The sequence below is a fragment of the Abramis brama genome, assembly GCF_963993115.1.
Source record: "Abramis brama genome assembly, chromosome: 6".
Classification (NCBI taxonomy): Eukaryota; Metazoa; Chordata; class Actinopteri; order Cypriniformes; family Leuciscidae; genus Abramis; species Abramis brama.
Genome location: NC_139968.1, coordinates 25544527 through 25561075, shown reverse-complemented (window position 1 = coordinate 25561075; position 16549 = coordinate 25544527). Strand labels below are relative to the sequence as shown.

At 35.5% G+C, this 16549-nt stretch overlaps 1 protein-coding gene across 3 annotated transcripts in view; it reads right to left on the bottom strand.

Moving 5' to 3' along the window:
• Positions 1-430: 430 nt before the first annotated feature.
• Positions 431-16549, bottom strand: part of zranb3 (zinc finger, RAN-binding domain containing 3) — a 65482-nt gene continuing 49363 nt past the window's right edge. For all 3 annotated transcript variants that reach the window (XM_084117987.1, XM_084117986.1, XM_084117988.1), the window contains 6 exons: positions 13148-13249; positions 12905-13047; positions 11474-11611; positions 7565-7904; positions 1208-1339; positions 431-784 (listed from right to left, as the gene is read on the bottom strand). In XM_084117987.1, coding sequence (XP_083974113.1) covers positions 686-784; positions 1208-1339; positions 7565-7904; positions 11474-11611; positions 12905-13047; positions 13148-13249 — 954 coding nt within the window. In that variant the 3' untranslated portion in view covers positions 431-685. The remainder of the gene's footprint in view (positions 785-1207; positions 1340-7564; positions 7905-11473; positions 11612-12904; positions 13048-13147; positions 13250-16549) is intronic.

Genomic DNA, 16549 nt, shown 5'->3' with positions numbered 1-16549 from the left:
TCTAAGAATAACCTACCCTGTGTCTCGTGCCAATCTGTGTCGTACTCTGGTGAGTAGGAGAGATAAGCTTTATCCCGCTGTATAGACACTCATGATAACAGCCTGGAGGACATCCTGCTCCACACAGCCTTCTATCTCTGCACTGACCCCAAAAAAACCTCCGGGACACTGGGAAACCTCTCACGCCAACAAACCCTGCGGCGGCCTGCAGAGCGTCCCTTTAAACCTGCAACACAAATATTTTGCAGTCCAAAAAAGTTATGCATGTTCCAAAAGAAACTTCCACGAAAAGAGCAAATTCTCAGAATTTCAGTTCTATGAACGGTTAAATGTGTAACAGGATGCCAGATTCGAACTTGTGAAGCCTGCATGAGCACCACAGCTCAATGTGTCAATAACCACTACGCCATGAAAACTTCAGGAAGACTGCTTTAAAAACAACATGTTTATTTGGTGACTTGTATGGTTATACACATCGGATATAATAGTTTCAAAAGCTTTGACTCATGCTGAGACCAGTGATTTAAAAACTAACTCATGTTCACAGAAATAACAATTCTCAAATACTGCAGATGTGTTTAAATAACGCCTGTGACATGTAACACGCAGAAATAACGCCCGTTTCCAAGGCAATGGCTCTGTGCTTCTCAGAATGTGTTTTTTCAATAGTTACGGCGAGCGCGTCTCATTTCTTCACGAAGAATCGTGTGATGTCAGAGGCCAGTTTGGAGGCTGCCTGGCCTCGTTTCATCTGACTTCTGTCTTTGGCCTGCTGCGCTGTTCTCTGCGAAATAAACCGTCCGCAAATTCACCACCAAATCAAATGAGTTGCATATTCATGAGAACATTTCTAATTAAATCCTATTTAAATTAAATTAAATTAAATTAATTTAAAGAATATATAACATGCTAATATAATATATAAATTATTATTATTCATTTTTATTAAATATTTACATAAATATTTACAAACATTTAAAATGTATTTATGTAAATACAAGTATATTTAACATGGTTTCTATAAAAAAAATAAAAAAAATAATAATAATATATATATATATATATATATATATATATATATATATATATATATATATATATATATATATATATATATATAAATAATAAAATTTGATCTTTAAATTCTATATAATTTTTATGTAAATAAATAAATAAATATATATGAGTATATATGTGTTTGCTGTACCATACGATGGCAGACGGTGCAAAGGGTTTGAAGGTTGTCCAGGGAACACTGTCCTCCCCCTCTGTACACAGGGTTAATGTGGTCCACCTGCCAGAACTGTCCCTCCACGGGACTCTGTATCATCTCATTCAGCTGCAACACAATGTCAGATAAATCATCAGATAACAACAACGTGAAAAGAAACCTGCAGAGCAATCAAATTTGAGTTTGAATTCAGCATAAAATTAATAATACAAGTGAAAAAAATATTTATTTTTCTATGACCAATATAATACATATTATTTTTGTGTAACCGATAAGAGGAATCTTTTTATTTGGCTTTTTTAAACAATAACTAAACCATTGTCAAAAATAATAAAAATAATATTATAATTAATTTGAATAAAAATAGTTTTATCATTAATAACAACAACACAAATATTTTTATAATCCATCAATAATAATAATAGTACTTTTTAAAAAGATTATTATTATTAACAATAATATTGAATAAAAATATTGTTTATTATTACCAACAATTTAATAGAAATATTTCTATATTAATAATAATAATCCAAAGTATTTTTATCACCAATATTGTTCTTTGTTTATTTAATAAAAGTACTATCATTAATACAAGTATATTCTAATAATAATTTAATTCAAATAGTTAATAACAATAATTAAATAAAAATAATAAAAATATATTATTTTAAATATTATTAATAATATTAATACATTTTAATAAAAATTTGAATAATAAATATTTGTGTCATTATTAACAGCAGCAGCAACAACGATTTAAGAAACATTTTGTTCTTTGTACTATTATTAATAACAAAAATAATACTTCTAATAATTTTGATAAAAGCACTATCATAGTTAAAAAATGTTTAATAATAATAGTAATAATAATAATAATAATAAAAGTGTTGTTATTTTCATTACTAATATGAACAACACAAACAATAAAAAAATAAAAAAATTGTTTATTATTAATAATGGAAATATTTTTATTTTAATGAATCTAACTGTTAAGCTTAAAATTAACAATGTTTCCTGTTAAGTGATTCCCCCAGTAATCAATCATTTTATCCCTTATAAACTCATCTTTGATTACCAAAATGATATTTTTTTCATGCCTTAAAATAGCTTGAATGTAACTCTACACTCGTTTCATTGTAAATTAGTCCCGCCTCCACTCACTCACACCAGCTCAAAATACCTGATCCACTCGACTTTACTGTAGTAAACGCTGCACGATGGCAAGGAAATGCAAATACTGGTTTAATTCAGCCATACATATTTGAACCAGAAACTAATTTAGAAGAAAACGTGGAAGAGTGAATTATACAGGCCCGTCTACAAGTCGAGAATGGTAATGCGTTTTATGTATCGCTCTCTACGTCTGACACATAATGGTAACTGATATGATTAGCCTTTGGCTTGACTACATTATCAAACAGCTAATAATGTGTTGCTAATGTTACTCAAACCATGTTCCCGTTCACCATCTCAGAGTCAGACTGCCTTCTAACAATCATCAGAAACACTTTGAACAACTCAGAACGTCAGTGAAGAAAGGCATATAGTTCATCATAACATCATAATATACATAATTCACCCGCTATATTGCTAAAATGCACCCGATTTTTGGGGTCAGCCCTATGTTCCCACAGCCCCATGTTCCCACATTTCTAAGAATTTTTTTTTTACGATTTGTCTAAACCCCAGTTACGGGTAGGTTTAGGGGTGGGGTCAGGGGTAGGCCATTTGTGGGAACATAGGGCTGTGGGAACATAGACATGATCCCCGATTTTTCATATCAACAGAAAATATACTTAGGATAACCTGGCTTCACAGCAGGTAATGATATGCTAAAGCCCGCCCACATGTTGACGTGATTGGTCGTAGAGAACAAGGGCGATTTTTTGAGAGTCTTTTTTTTCACTGCGGTTTTAAGGAGAAAATACTCGGCAATGGTGTTGACTGATGAAACTGCACATGGTTTAGACATTGATTTTTCACCACAGGGGGGTCATTAAGTAAAAAAGTGTGAATGCTGATTAACAAATATCAATCAAACCAATTGTCGGTTTGTCACTTGAAACTCAGCACCACCCGAGAAGGTCTGGAGTGTCTTAAAAGTGTCGCTGTTGTGTGTAAAGCCTTTTCATTCCTGTTGTTTTATTGAACAGCGACATGAAAGTGCTCTGAATAGCCCACCGGGAACTCTAGGAAAACATAATTCCCTCATTCCAAACCGCTCTGCGGGCTTTTCAACAGACCGCCGTGGCGAAGGACTTCAGGTGTTTCACCAGGATTAAAGCTCGAGTGGAAGATCAGCGCTGGGAACACAAAGAGGCCGAAGCCAAAGCGCTGGCATTTCATTCAGCGTCTGTTTTTATCCTTGCGGTCTCCGGGGGAAACAATGCAGCGCTAGGAATCAATCCTCTCCTTCCACCTCAACAGAGTCGGCCAATAATTATCCTAAATCTCTCAGGGGCCCCGGGGGTCGCGGCACGGGGGATAACCTCCCGGTACGAGAGTGGGAAGTTTCCTTCCTAGACCTCGGAAGTCGATAAGTCAACACGTACACATGCTAATGCTAGGAAACGCCAAACGCACACAAACGTCTCTCCGTAACAATCCTTCGCATGTACGACAGTGAGCTTGTTTGTGCGTCGAGGGCACTTGGAGCTTAAAGCGCGTTATTGATCAGGCATCTGCCGCTCGGGGCTCTAACAGAAAAGCCGAACAAAAATCAAACCTGCACCTCGTAGCAATGCACTGTGGGAAAAATCAATGGCAATCTGACAGACTAGGTGTTGTGTTAAGGCTGGATGCTCCGGGGAGGAAAGGACGGCGGGTGTTTGTGTGCTACACGATGAGGCCAGATTTGTGTGTGTGTGTGTGTGAACTCCACTGATAACTCTATAGAGAGAGTCAGAGAGCAGACGCCCAAGGCCGCTAAGCTCTTATTGCCTCTGCAAGCTAAACAGGCCGTCTTTATTTATCTTTCTCTGTAAGCAATATTTTCTCAATAAAATGCAGCGTCTGCCGAGCTCCTTTCGAATGTTTTGGGGATAATTCTGGCTAATGTGCTTTTGGAAGCGACTAATGCACACTTTTCGGAAACCCTGGCCAACATCCCAGACGAAATGAGTCCTGGTCGTACACCCCACGCAGATCCTGCTAGGGGAAGTTTTTGAACAGAAGGAACAAGGGGGTAATCGGATGCTTTTGGATATGGATAGATCTCAGAAATTCAAAGGAAAGAAAAATCACAATTGAGGTCTTGTTAATATCTCAATTATTTCTCTCTGGAGAGCAGATGATGATGTTGATGATAATAGCTATTATTGTTATTATTAACAACAACAACAACCAGGGTGGGAATTATACCGCGGCCACGCGGCCATGGCCGCCGTTGCCCTACACTTTGGCCTTCATGCCCCGTGAAAAAAAATCATCGTACGGCCACAGTGGCCTGTGTGCCCTGGCCCTGTCCAAGTTCCATGTATAAAGCAGAGCATGTGAGTGGAGTGGAGCGGGAGCGAGCGGGGAGCGCGAGCGCCTGACCCTGAATCCATCTGTCTTGCACAGTCATCAACAGTAGGCCTAGACTATTTTCAGTCAAAACTCAGCTCGAGTTCAAAAAGCACTTCAAAAAGGAAAATGAGAAGTCATACAGGTGTAGCCTACTATTAATAAGTCGCTCCGGAGTATAAATCGCAACAGTCAAAAAATGCGCCATGAAGAAGAAAAAACACATATGCCTAAGTCGCACTGGACTATAAGTCGCATTTATTTAGAAATTTATTTCACACACACACAAAAAAAACAATGTTACAGACTGGACAGTTCTCCGTTACGGACGTGAGCGCTCTGAAAGCGGCACTAAAAGACTGCTTTATAAAACTTTCACAGAGACCCTCAAGCAGAAAGCACAAAGCCTGTCTTTAAATTTAATTTCATTTTGTATTAATTGTATCTTAATTTTAATCAATGTTTCATCAACCAATTGTCTGGATTTAATAAATTAGAAGTGAATATATTAGAAAATAGATAATCACGACACGAAGGCGCCGGCGAAACTGGAGCTTGTCTCATAAATGAACCGAAACTCAGCATATAGCCTACTTGCCTCACAGACCTGAGACATATATATATAAAGCTTGAAATGTCTACTTTTAAACAGAACAATTCAAAACGAAAGAAAACAGACTTCTCTCTTATGTAATCCGTATGAAATGTGCATTTCTCTCTGGCGCGTTCACTACTGCGAAGATCGCGAGTCAGCATCTTTCCAGCCGACACAGACATAAAAAAAAATAAAAACTGGTTTATTAGTAAACAATTAAAATGTCTCCTGCTATATTTTACATATTCATAATCATTAATTTTGCCGGTTTGTTGTGATAGCTTTTAGGTGCTTTATTGGCAGCAGCGCCACCCTTACATCGCATCAGCACCGAAAACATAGAGATTTTTTTCTTTTGGGGGCATTTTGTTTGTGTTCAGACTTTCTCAGTTGTTTTTAGGCGCGATGTTAGAGGACGCTGCTAATAAAGTTGCTAGTAGGCCTACACATTGGATTCACGTTTATTATTATAGGCTAAAAAAAATACCCCCGTTTTTATGCCGTTCGTATCATTTTATTTTGTTGTATTTATCCGCCACACCTTGAAGGCCGGTCCGTGAAAATATTGTCTGATATTAAACCGATCTGTGGCGCAAAAAAGCTTGGGGACCGCTACAAGTGATATACATGTAGATTTTTTTCCTTTTTTGGAGCGAGCGGGGGGGCGATTTGAGTGGAGCGCGAAGCAAACTGCGTTGAGCGCTGAGCGATAATGATTGTGAGGGTGTATACCTTCTGGATGAAATGGTTCTCTCTCTCACACTCACATGATATAGAGGACTGAATGAATATTTTGAATGCTTTTATTGGCATTTGTGTTGTTTCTGAATGCTTTTATTGGCATTTATGTTGTTTCTATTGTTGTGTGAGGGTGTATACCTTCTGGATGTAATGGCGCTCTCTCTCTCTCTCATTAAAAAATGTTTTTTTTATTAAAAAAGTCATAATCCATGTCTTATTCCAAATTAGGATGTTATGGTATCAGTCTGAATGGGAAAACCATCGAATTGTACTCAATGGCCTTTGTGCCCTGTCATATGGCCTTGGTGCCCCTAAAAAAAAAGAAAAGGTGGAGGCCAAATGGCCTTGCCCCTAAAATTACATAATTCCCACCCTGACAACAACAACAAATAATAATAATAATAATAATAATAATAAATATGCCACCAATAATAATAATAATAATTATTATTATTTTTAACAACAACGTTAATAATAATGATTGTGGCGCATTTAATAATAATGATGGCACATTACCGTTTATTATTATCATTAATAATAATAATAATAATAATATGATGATATTATTATTTTTATTATTATTTGTGGCATATTTAACAGTATTTGTTTGTTAATAACAATAACTATTATTAACAACTAATACAATGATAATAATAATAATAATAATAACTATTATTAACGACTAATAACAATAATAATAAAATGTCACAAATATTATTATGATGATCATTAATATTATTGTTATAAATAACAAACAATATACCAAAAATAATAATAAAACAATATTAATGACGATTTTATAATTATTATTATTACTATTTATTATATGATTATTATTTGTGGCATATTTATTATCATTTGTTGTTAATAACAATAACCATTACTAACAACAACAACTAATAATAATAATAATAATAATAATAATAATAAAACATGCCACAAATATTATTATGATCGTTATTATCATTTAAAACAATAACAACAATAATATAATATATTATATTATTATTATTATTATTACCAACAACTAACAATAAAAATATGCCACAAATATAGTAGTAGAAGTAGTAATAATAATAAAAATAAAATAATTGTGGCATATTTTCAACAAGCATTACATAAAAAAAATAACAATAAAGAAGGTCTGCACTCTAAATTTCATCTTAATTATACAATTCACAATTTTTTTTTAGTCTAGTGTGCCTTTATTTACTGTTTTTATTTTGGTCTTGACAACTAGTAGCTGGAAGAGCGCAGTGATTACTTTAAGTTAAAAATACGGAAACTTTATTGTGTATTTGCATTGCAGTTTTAAAACAGACCAGAATAAGCTGATGAGTAAATTCACTAAACATTTGAGCAAGTTTAGCATGGAATATTAGCATTAAAAAACCCTAGGCCAATGTAAAATGCCGCTATAGTAATAGCTAGTAATATAATTGTCACCACTGTCACTCTTTTCTGGCCAAGAAGCTTCTATAAATGTGCCCAACCTGTTTGAGAGGAAGTTGTGCCAGCCAGGTGTTGTCCAGCATCTCCTTGCGGTGTGTGTGCGGGGCGTCCCGGACCTGCACGTACAGCTGGTGGGCGTTCAGTCCGCAGTGCTGACACACACCCTGCTCCGTCTCCAGCACGCGGGCGCGCATGTACCCCTGATTGGAGCGCAGCTGGAAGTCCTCCATACAGGCAGGGCTGCAGAAGCCTCCTGCCCAGCCAGAGTGCTCCCCGCTGGGCTTCTGGCAGGACAGACACAGGGGGGTCCCTGCCGAGTCCACGGCCTGCAGGTAACCGGCCGAAGTGTTTGCCTGAATACAAACGGAGCTCTCGGATTCGCTGCGGACACAAAGACACAATATAAAGCAGATTTTTACAGATTCTGAAGGAATGTCACTGGTGCTGGCTGTGAAAACACACTGCTACACAGTTACTAGGGTGTTCTGAGTGCTTTTTACAGCAATGCTATGCAGTTGCTATGATGTTCTTGATGGTTGCCTATGTAGGGTTGAAAATAATCAAAGATATTTGAAAATGAACAAAGACATTTGCTTTAACTGTTTCAACCCCCCTCTTTCTTAACCCAAGGACCATTTGTAATTTGTAAAAACAGAGGTATTGATAATGCTCAAGGCCTGTAGGCCAATGTGTGCATCGGGGGTCTACGAATTGTCACACCTTTAGTACAGTGGGAGAAGTTGTCATTTTCTAATTGGTCAGTTTGAATGCCTTACATCTGGGTTACAGTCATATGGTCAAGTAAGGGATATTATTCTCTGGCTCTTCTTTTCTTTGTCTCTTTCTCGCCTCTCTCCTTTTCTATCTCTCAGGTAACATTCTACATATATGCTGGGTACGATTAATGGTATAGGTTTTTATCATCTCATGTATTTTATCATCTATTTTGTAACTATTTTAAGTTAAACCATAACCATATTGTCATTAAACCCTTTCAATTGCAAATGCTGTGCTAACTAGTTATTATTAGGTATTAACTTTGACGCCACAAATAAATATCTATTAATAATTGTTTCAAAAAGAAACTAAATGACAAATAGAAAGTAATTTCTGCATAAGTTATCAAAAACATAAAAATATCTGTCATTTGTGACTATTAATAATTAAAAAGAAAGTATACATATGGCACATATTATTATTATTTTATAATTATGTAGTTAGTTTTAAAAAGCAAACGTAAAAATGACAAATTTTGCATGTTATCGGACAAAAATAAAATGTAATTTGTGACTAATTATATTGCAAACTGCATAAATAACAATAGCTTCAACAATAATAATAATGTTATTATTACATTTACTGTTATACTAATGCAGTTATTGTTTAAAAAAAAATGAATGAAACCACAAATAAAAATTGGTTCTGCAAAACAGTTATTGGACACTTAAACATAAGAATATGTAATTTTTTACTTTATAGATTTGCTAGAAACCGCATAAATATGACACTAACAATAAAAATAATAATTTGTATTACTATTATTATTATTATTATTATTCAAATGTATTGTTCCAAAAAAGCATAAATAAAATTATACAAAAATGTAGATTTAAAAAAAAAAAAAAAAAAAAACCCCAGCAAGACAAACACAGCACAAATAATAAACCAATAACACGTAAACCAAAATAATCTTTGTCGTATTGGTCATAAAAAAAATAATTTGACACCGTCACAAATGTTGGCAGGCATCATCACATTCAACCACAAAACAACCAAGCATCTTCCTTCGCCGACTAATTTCACGTCTCCCAAATATGATCAACGTGTGATTAAGTGTGCATGTATGCGATTAATCTTCACTGCGCTAACTAGTCTAAAGTTCATCAGGAAAGACTTTCTCTCTAATACTCCATCAGTTCTCACTCTCTCTCTCTCTGGCTTCTTCCTCTTTTCTCTCCATCTCCTAAAAATATCCAGCCCCAGACAGCGCTCAGTACGTCGCAGTTTTTTCCTCCCGCGGTTTCCATGGCGACGCCGCAGCACTCGCATGTGTGTGGATTAAGCTCTTATCCTCTGCACTAAGCATTCTTGAGCACACTCTACACACACACACACACATCCCAGGTTTACAAGGTTAACCGTTCGCTACTACACATAATCACATGCGGAAATGCACTTTCAAAATAAATTGTCACTTGCTGTGCAATATATCTTTTTTCCAGAGAGCAATGCAAATTCATAAAAATGTATCTGTCAGCGTCAGTCTCCACCCTGACCATGGGGGGAAAGTAATTTGATGATCCAAAAGCCAAGTGAAAAATATATCTATTCATTTCCATTTCTGCATTAGATACACCTGGGGTAGCAGCCGCCGCGGTTTGAGGTCTGAGCGCGAGATCTCATCGCGCAAGAAGAAAGTCTGATGACTTTCGCACGTACAGACAAAGTACGAGAGGAAACAGCTGTCACATATGATCAGAAAGCCGTGCCGTGGCTGACAGGGTGTGTGTGTGTGTGTGTGTGATGATGACTTCATCAGCAATTGCAGCGTTATTCTCTTGTTCCTGTCAGAGCGGCGGTGTCGAGAACTGCTGAGATTGTGTCGTTTGTGTGGTCGCCTCATCAAACCCAATGTGGAGAAGGTTTAGAGTTTTTTTTTTTTAAGGATTTAATGTTTGAAATACTCTCTAGATGCTAAGTGGGTGTTGCTGTGTGGTTGCTAGGGTCTTATGAGAGGTTTTTGCTGCATGTTCTTGATGGCTGTTTTTAGAGATGGGATCAGGATTTAACGAATACGGATTTCTTGTCATCATGATCAGCCAACCGGTCTCAATCATTCAAGCGTTATTTTTAAGTGATATCTAAGTACTGTGAATGTTAACCCCTTACACCCTGAAGCCATTTTTTAATGATTTCACATCTAAGTGGCATATTTAAAAGCAATGGTAACTAATAACTCTACAAAAAAAGGTGTCATCAAGTACATGGTCTCATTTCATAGAAAACCTTTCAAAAAAAAAAAGAAAAGATTTTGATCATGTTTGGAGGTTCTTGTTACATCACTGCGGAGAAAACCCCAGAAAAAGTGATGCAATTTATTGATTTACTTTGTTATTATTAATGCTTGACATGATGATTATTAGAAAGTATAGATACTATAAACTCTAAATTGCATTTTTTTGTAAACTGCTTTGAAGGGATATGTATTGTGAAAAGCGCTATTGAAATAAATGATTACATGACAGGTCAAAGTCAAGTATGGACTTGTTCATAATCATGTCAACTGCATCTGGGCCAAATTTTGTGTTGATTTCTCAAAGCAATCAAAAGTTATGGCATTTGGAAGTGGAACCATGGCAGCCTTTATCAAAAGTCCCAAAACCTCTCTAAACATTTTTGATCCAATCCAGGCGCTCTCCGGCTGTAAAACAGTGTCTCGACCCACCATACCCGAGATCCAGTTTCCATTGTCTGAACTTTCAAATGACGTTGGAAAACACTGCGTCAAGTTCGTGACGCGATCAGATCCCGGAAGTCCTATAGCTTTAGCCAAGCAGCATGTCAATGTCACTCCGTGAGGTTTTTTTTAGGATCTATGCGTCATGTAATGTTGTGTGTGAGCTCGTTTGATTCAAAACAACCTGCTCTAAATAAAGAGGTGCGATTTACTATGGTTTACTAATGTTTCACAAAGTTATAAAGCAAAACGTAACTCAAAAGCCTAATCTGTGTACTGTTTTCGGCGGCGACTTTTTACGGTTTTACGTCAATAAATCGCAGTCGGTTGGTGAGATCGGCCAAATTTAATGACTACCGATCGAGTCATAGAATGTGGTTATCGACCCATACCGATCGGCGGTATATCGATTGGAGCATCCCTAGTTGTCACAGCATTGCTAGGTGTTCTTGGGTGGTTGCCAGGGCATTGCTATAACATTCAATATTGAAACCTGTTGGTGTGGTCAGTAGGTTTGGATGTGGATCTTCTGTTCAGGGCGACGTTGTCCTTGTTGATGATGCGGAGGGCTCCGCCCTCTTTCTGGGCCACAGCGATGGAGGTCTGAGCTACATCCTGTTTGGAGAGATACCTGAGAGAGAGAGAGAGAGAGAGAGAGAGAGAGAGAGAGAGAGAGAGAGAGAGAGAGAGAGAGAGTGAGTGTTAGTCTGAGAACCATAAAGGGAACATCATGGTGCCATTAAAGGAAAGTACAGTATGCTACTGTACAATACTCAGAGCTGATGCTTGTCTAACAGAACAACAAACTGACTCAGTGTAATGTCACGAAATCCTCAAATAAAACTCAAATTAAAAACCTCTTCAACAATAATCTCACATGGTTCAAACCTCATTGAAAACTGATAAATATTGTACTTTAATTTAAGTCAACTTAAAACAATCTTCACATAAACCCATTATAATAAATGTCACATTTACCTGCCCTCCAACATATCAGAGCTCAATCTTTTCTATTGGCCCAGTCAGACCGGTTCAGATTTCTACTAGCCCGGGTAAAATGGACAAAAAGTTATTGTTTTTGACCCATGTGACCTTGTAGACAGTGCTTTAAGATTTTTAAGGTCCAACAGGAAGGATATATACAGAAATTGAATAAAGTTATCAAACACTTCATAGTCTTCACTGCATAAATTATAAATTAAATATAGATTAATCCTTTTTAAAGCTACAAAGTTATTCAGTCAAGAGCAGTGATTTTCTCCTTTTTTTTTGTTCTTTGATTAACAGTAATGACAGACAGTAGCAGTTTATTAGGCTGCTGTCACTTTAAGACATGACACAGATCTGACACGCATTTTCTCACAACTCCTTACGTTATTTTGGCATAATTTTGTGTGTTTTTGTCCGTTCAAGTGCTGTCTGAAGCGGTTTTCTGTGCACATGAGTCGTGTGTGAAACTGTTTTCAACATGTATAATAATAAGAAATTATTCTTGTGCAGTAAATCATCATATTAGAATGATTTCTGAAGGATCATGTGACCCTGAAGACTGGAGTAATGATGCCACAAATTCCGCTTTGATCACAGGAATAAATTCAGCCTTGGTGAGATTAAGAGACTTCTTTCAAAAACATAAAAAAAATCTTACCGACCACAAATATTTGACAGGTAGTGTGTGAATTGGAAAAATAGATTCAAAATAAAATAAACAAAGTAAAAAAAATATATAAAAAACATGCATTCTAAATTAAGTAAGATAAAGGTTCTGTGATTCTGAAGTTGAAATTTTGAAGTGTGGGGGGAAACAAAATAAACAAAAACAGCTTAATTTGATAGACATCCACATGTGAGCTAATCAGATTGAGATGCGCCCACATGTCCCAATCCTCTCCAGCTTTGATAGCGTATGTGTGTCTTCGCTTGCCTGGAGGTGCTGCTGTGCCGTCGCTGTGATTGTGTGAGTTCCTCCAGCAGCAGGATAGGGCTGTGAAACGCTCTTCCACTCTTTCTCACCATCCTCTGCCTCATCGCAGTCAGAGAGCTCCACTCACGCACGAATCGCACAACCTGACACACACACACACACACACACACACACAGATGTGTTTCAAGAAATCTGATGAAACAGTACTTGAAGATCCCGTCACACACACACACACACCCCTACCTGTCTCCTGTTCTCGCTGTGATTGAATTCTGGTGGCAGTTCCTCCCAGTTCTGCAGTCTGATATCCAAGGGAATGAAGTTACAGTGGAGCGGGAGGCCATCCTGTAGAGAGAAACACACACACACACACACACACACACACACAGGCATCAAACTCAGTTCTGATCGTATATACTGAATATTTACTATTTATTTATTATTTTGTTGATGATATAAAATTAACCAACATTGTGAATATGGAGATATTTTAACTGTTTTTATATGAATTTCCTCAAGATTGTGCTAGTGGACTAGTTTCGTGCCAATATTTAGAAATTTCATTTCTGTGAATCAGTTCTTTCAAGCTGCTAGATTCAGTGAATTGGTGCAAAATGATTCAATGATTCATTTGAGTCTTCACTCAGAAGTGTTCACAGAAACCTCTGTGGGGCGTTTGACCGTTTTAAAATGTTTTAGTAAAAGCGTATGTAGGTACAATATTATTTTGTTGCACATAAATAAATTATTTAAAAAAATTATTCAATATTTATGTTTAGTAAATATGCCCAACACTTTTTATTGAACATTCTGATCTCAACGTTTAATCTGGGAAAAAAATAAAGGTAATTTATGAATATATATATATATATATGATAAATATAATTGATTATATATAAATGGATTCAAAAAGATAAAAAAAATAATAATAATAAAAATAAATTACCTGACATGAACTTCAGCTAAAACTAATGAAATATTTAAATAAAACAGATATTATATAAGATCATGAATGTATGAATTTTAAAAAGTGTATATTGGCTGAAAAATATTAATACACTATTCCATAAACCTAATACCTATAATAATTTTTCAATTTAGTTAAAAAATTAAATTAAAAAAATATTGAAACAAATCCAATTATATAAAAAAAGCATATATATATATATATATATATATATATATATATATATATATATATATATATATATATACATATACACACACATATACATATATATGCTTTTTTTTAAAATAACAATATGATTCACAGCGCAGCTGAAACTCATGAAAAGGATAGGAAAAAAAGAACGATTTTAATTAAACAGATTTATAGTTTTAAGTTACTTTTAGACTGAGCAGTATTTCTACACTATACCACAAATCTAATACCTATTATTATTATGGCAAAATATTTACAGAAAAATTAGTAACTATGAATTTTTTTTTAGTCAGTACAGTAGTTAGAGAATATAAAAACTTCAGCATGGCCGTTTCTTTAAGTGAGAAATAACAAATATGAAGAAACACCTAAAGGTCATCGCTCAAGGTCATGATGACAGGAAGCTGTGGTCGACCAAGCAGAGACGTTCCTTAAAGAGCTGCCAATCACAAATATGGACATAATAGGCACCTGTCCAGTTCTCATACACCAGCTGGACCGCCATCCTCCAACGTCTGTCCACAGGGAACCACTAGGCCCTTTAGAAAATATTACATTTCCAGCCCACGGCAGGCCTCTTTTCCAGCTCTGCCTCTGTCTTCTTACGAAACTCCACCATTCATCACTGCTCAGCTGAAATCGCCTCAGGAAAAGCTCTTATTAAAAACGAACCAGGATAATATTTCTCAATCAAAGTCAATTAGGGGCCCCCTGCTTATATCTGCTTCCATTTAATACAGTTGCAGAGAACTATAAGAATCCCAGCGTTACGCTGTACAAACGAGGACTGTGCGATTTCAACACTTTATTTGCCCTCAGATTAACACTGGAATCCCTGGTCATCCAAGCGTGTGTTCAGGACTCTGGAACAAAATAATATTTAAGGCCGTTTTCACACTAGAGCTCCTGGTGCAGGTCTGAGTGAGTTAAGTATGAAAGAAATCTGGATGAATTCGCAGAATTGAAGTGTTTCTGACAAAGTTGTACAATAAATATATTTTTATGCCTTGCATACTTAAACATTTGGTTTTCTAGGACATTTGGTTGTGAATTCTGTAAAATTATTGGCTAACATAATTTTTGTCAAAAGAATCCGGTAGTTTCAGTTTTCATTTTAAATCAGTTTGTTTTCAAGTTTGCTGTTTATACTAAATGTTATTTATAATGAAAGTCACTATACTGTAATTTATCTTCATTTTATACTTATATTTTTAATTCCTGTTCTGAATATTGTTAAACTAAAGAATTTTTTTGTGAAGTTTAACTAAAATACATGATTATTGTTTTTATGGTTGCAAGGGTTTTGTTTTATTTAACAGTATTTTACATTATTTCTGAGCGTAATGATCACCAGATCCTCCCGTCAACCCTCATGACGAAGGGCATCTCAAGAACTGCACTCCAGTGGTTCAAGTCTTACCTCTCAAGTCGGTTCTTCAGAGTGTCGTGGACGGGCGAGTTGTCTAAGTTGCAACATCTAGCTACTGGGGTGCCTCAGGGCTCAGTGCTTGGACCACTTCTCTTCTTCTCTCATTACTAGGATCTGTCATTTAGAAACATGGCTTTTCCTGTCACTGCTACACTGATGAGACAAAACTCTATCTCTCATGATCCAATGGTAGCTGCTCGCATCTCTGCCTGCCTGACAGACACTTTTGACTGGATGAAGGACCATCACCTTCAACTCAACCTTGCGAAGACAGAACTGCTTGAGGTCTCAGCCAACTCACTTCATCACAACTACTTCTTTCAGCTAGGTTCATCAACCATAACTCCATCCAGGTCAGCCAGGAACCTTGGAGTTGTGATTGATGATCAGTTAAACTTCACAGACCACATTGCTAGAACTGCCTGGTCCTATATATATATATATATATATATATATATATATATATATATATATATATATATATATATATATATATATATAGTGTGTGTGTGCGCATCTATGAGTTTCTATAATTATATAAATTATTGTACATTTGTTTTAAATTTATATTATTTTAAAAATATTATCAAAAATGCTTATTCTTTTTTAAAATAAAATGTTATTTTTTAATATAGTATTCAATAATATACAGTGTGTAAAAATTTTCATTTACATTTTTTATTATACTGTTACATTATAAATAAAAAATTAAGAATAGTAATTTTCTAAATAAAAAGTAATATCTTTTAAAATAGTAGAAAATTTAAATCATTTTTTTTTATATATAAAAATAATATAATAATAAATAAAAAATGTGTTGGGGCCAGTGAAAATGTTGGCAGGCCAAGTATAAATCTGAACTCTTCGCTCAACAGAGACAGCAGAAAACATCTTTACTCTTTACTCATCTTTACTTTATTCTAATCCTTACTAAAAAATCCTAACTACTGAAGGCAACTAGTTTATCTAGTTTTTTTTGCAATGCTTTAAAATGGATGAATATAAGCTGTTCATTCAAACAGTCTAAAAGTAACTTACAACTGTTAGTACGCTT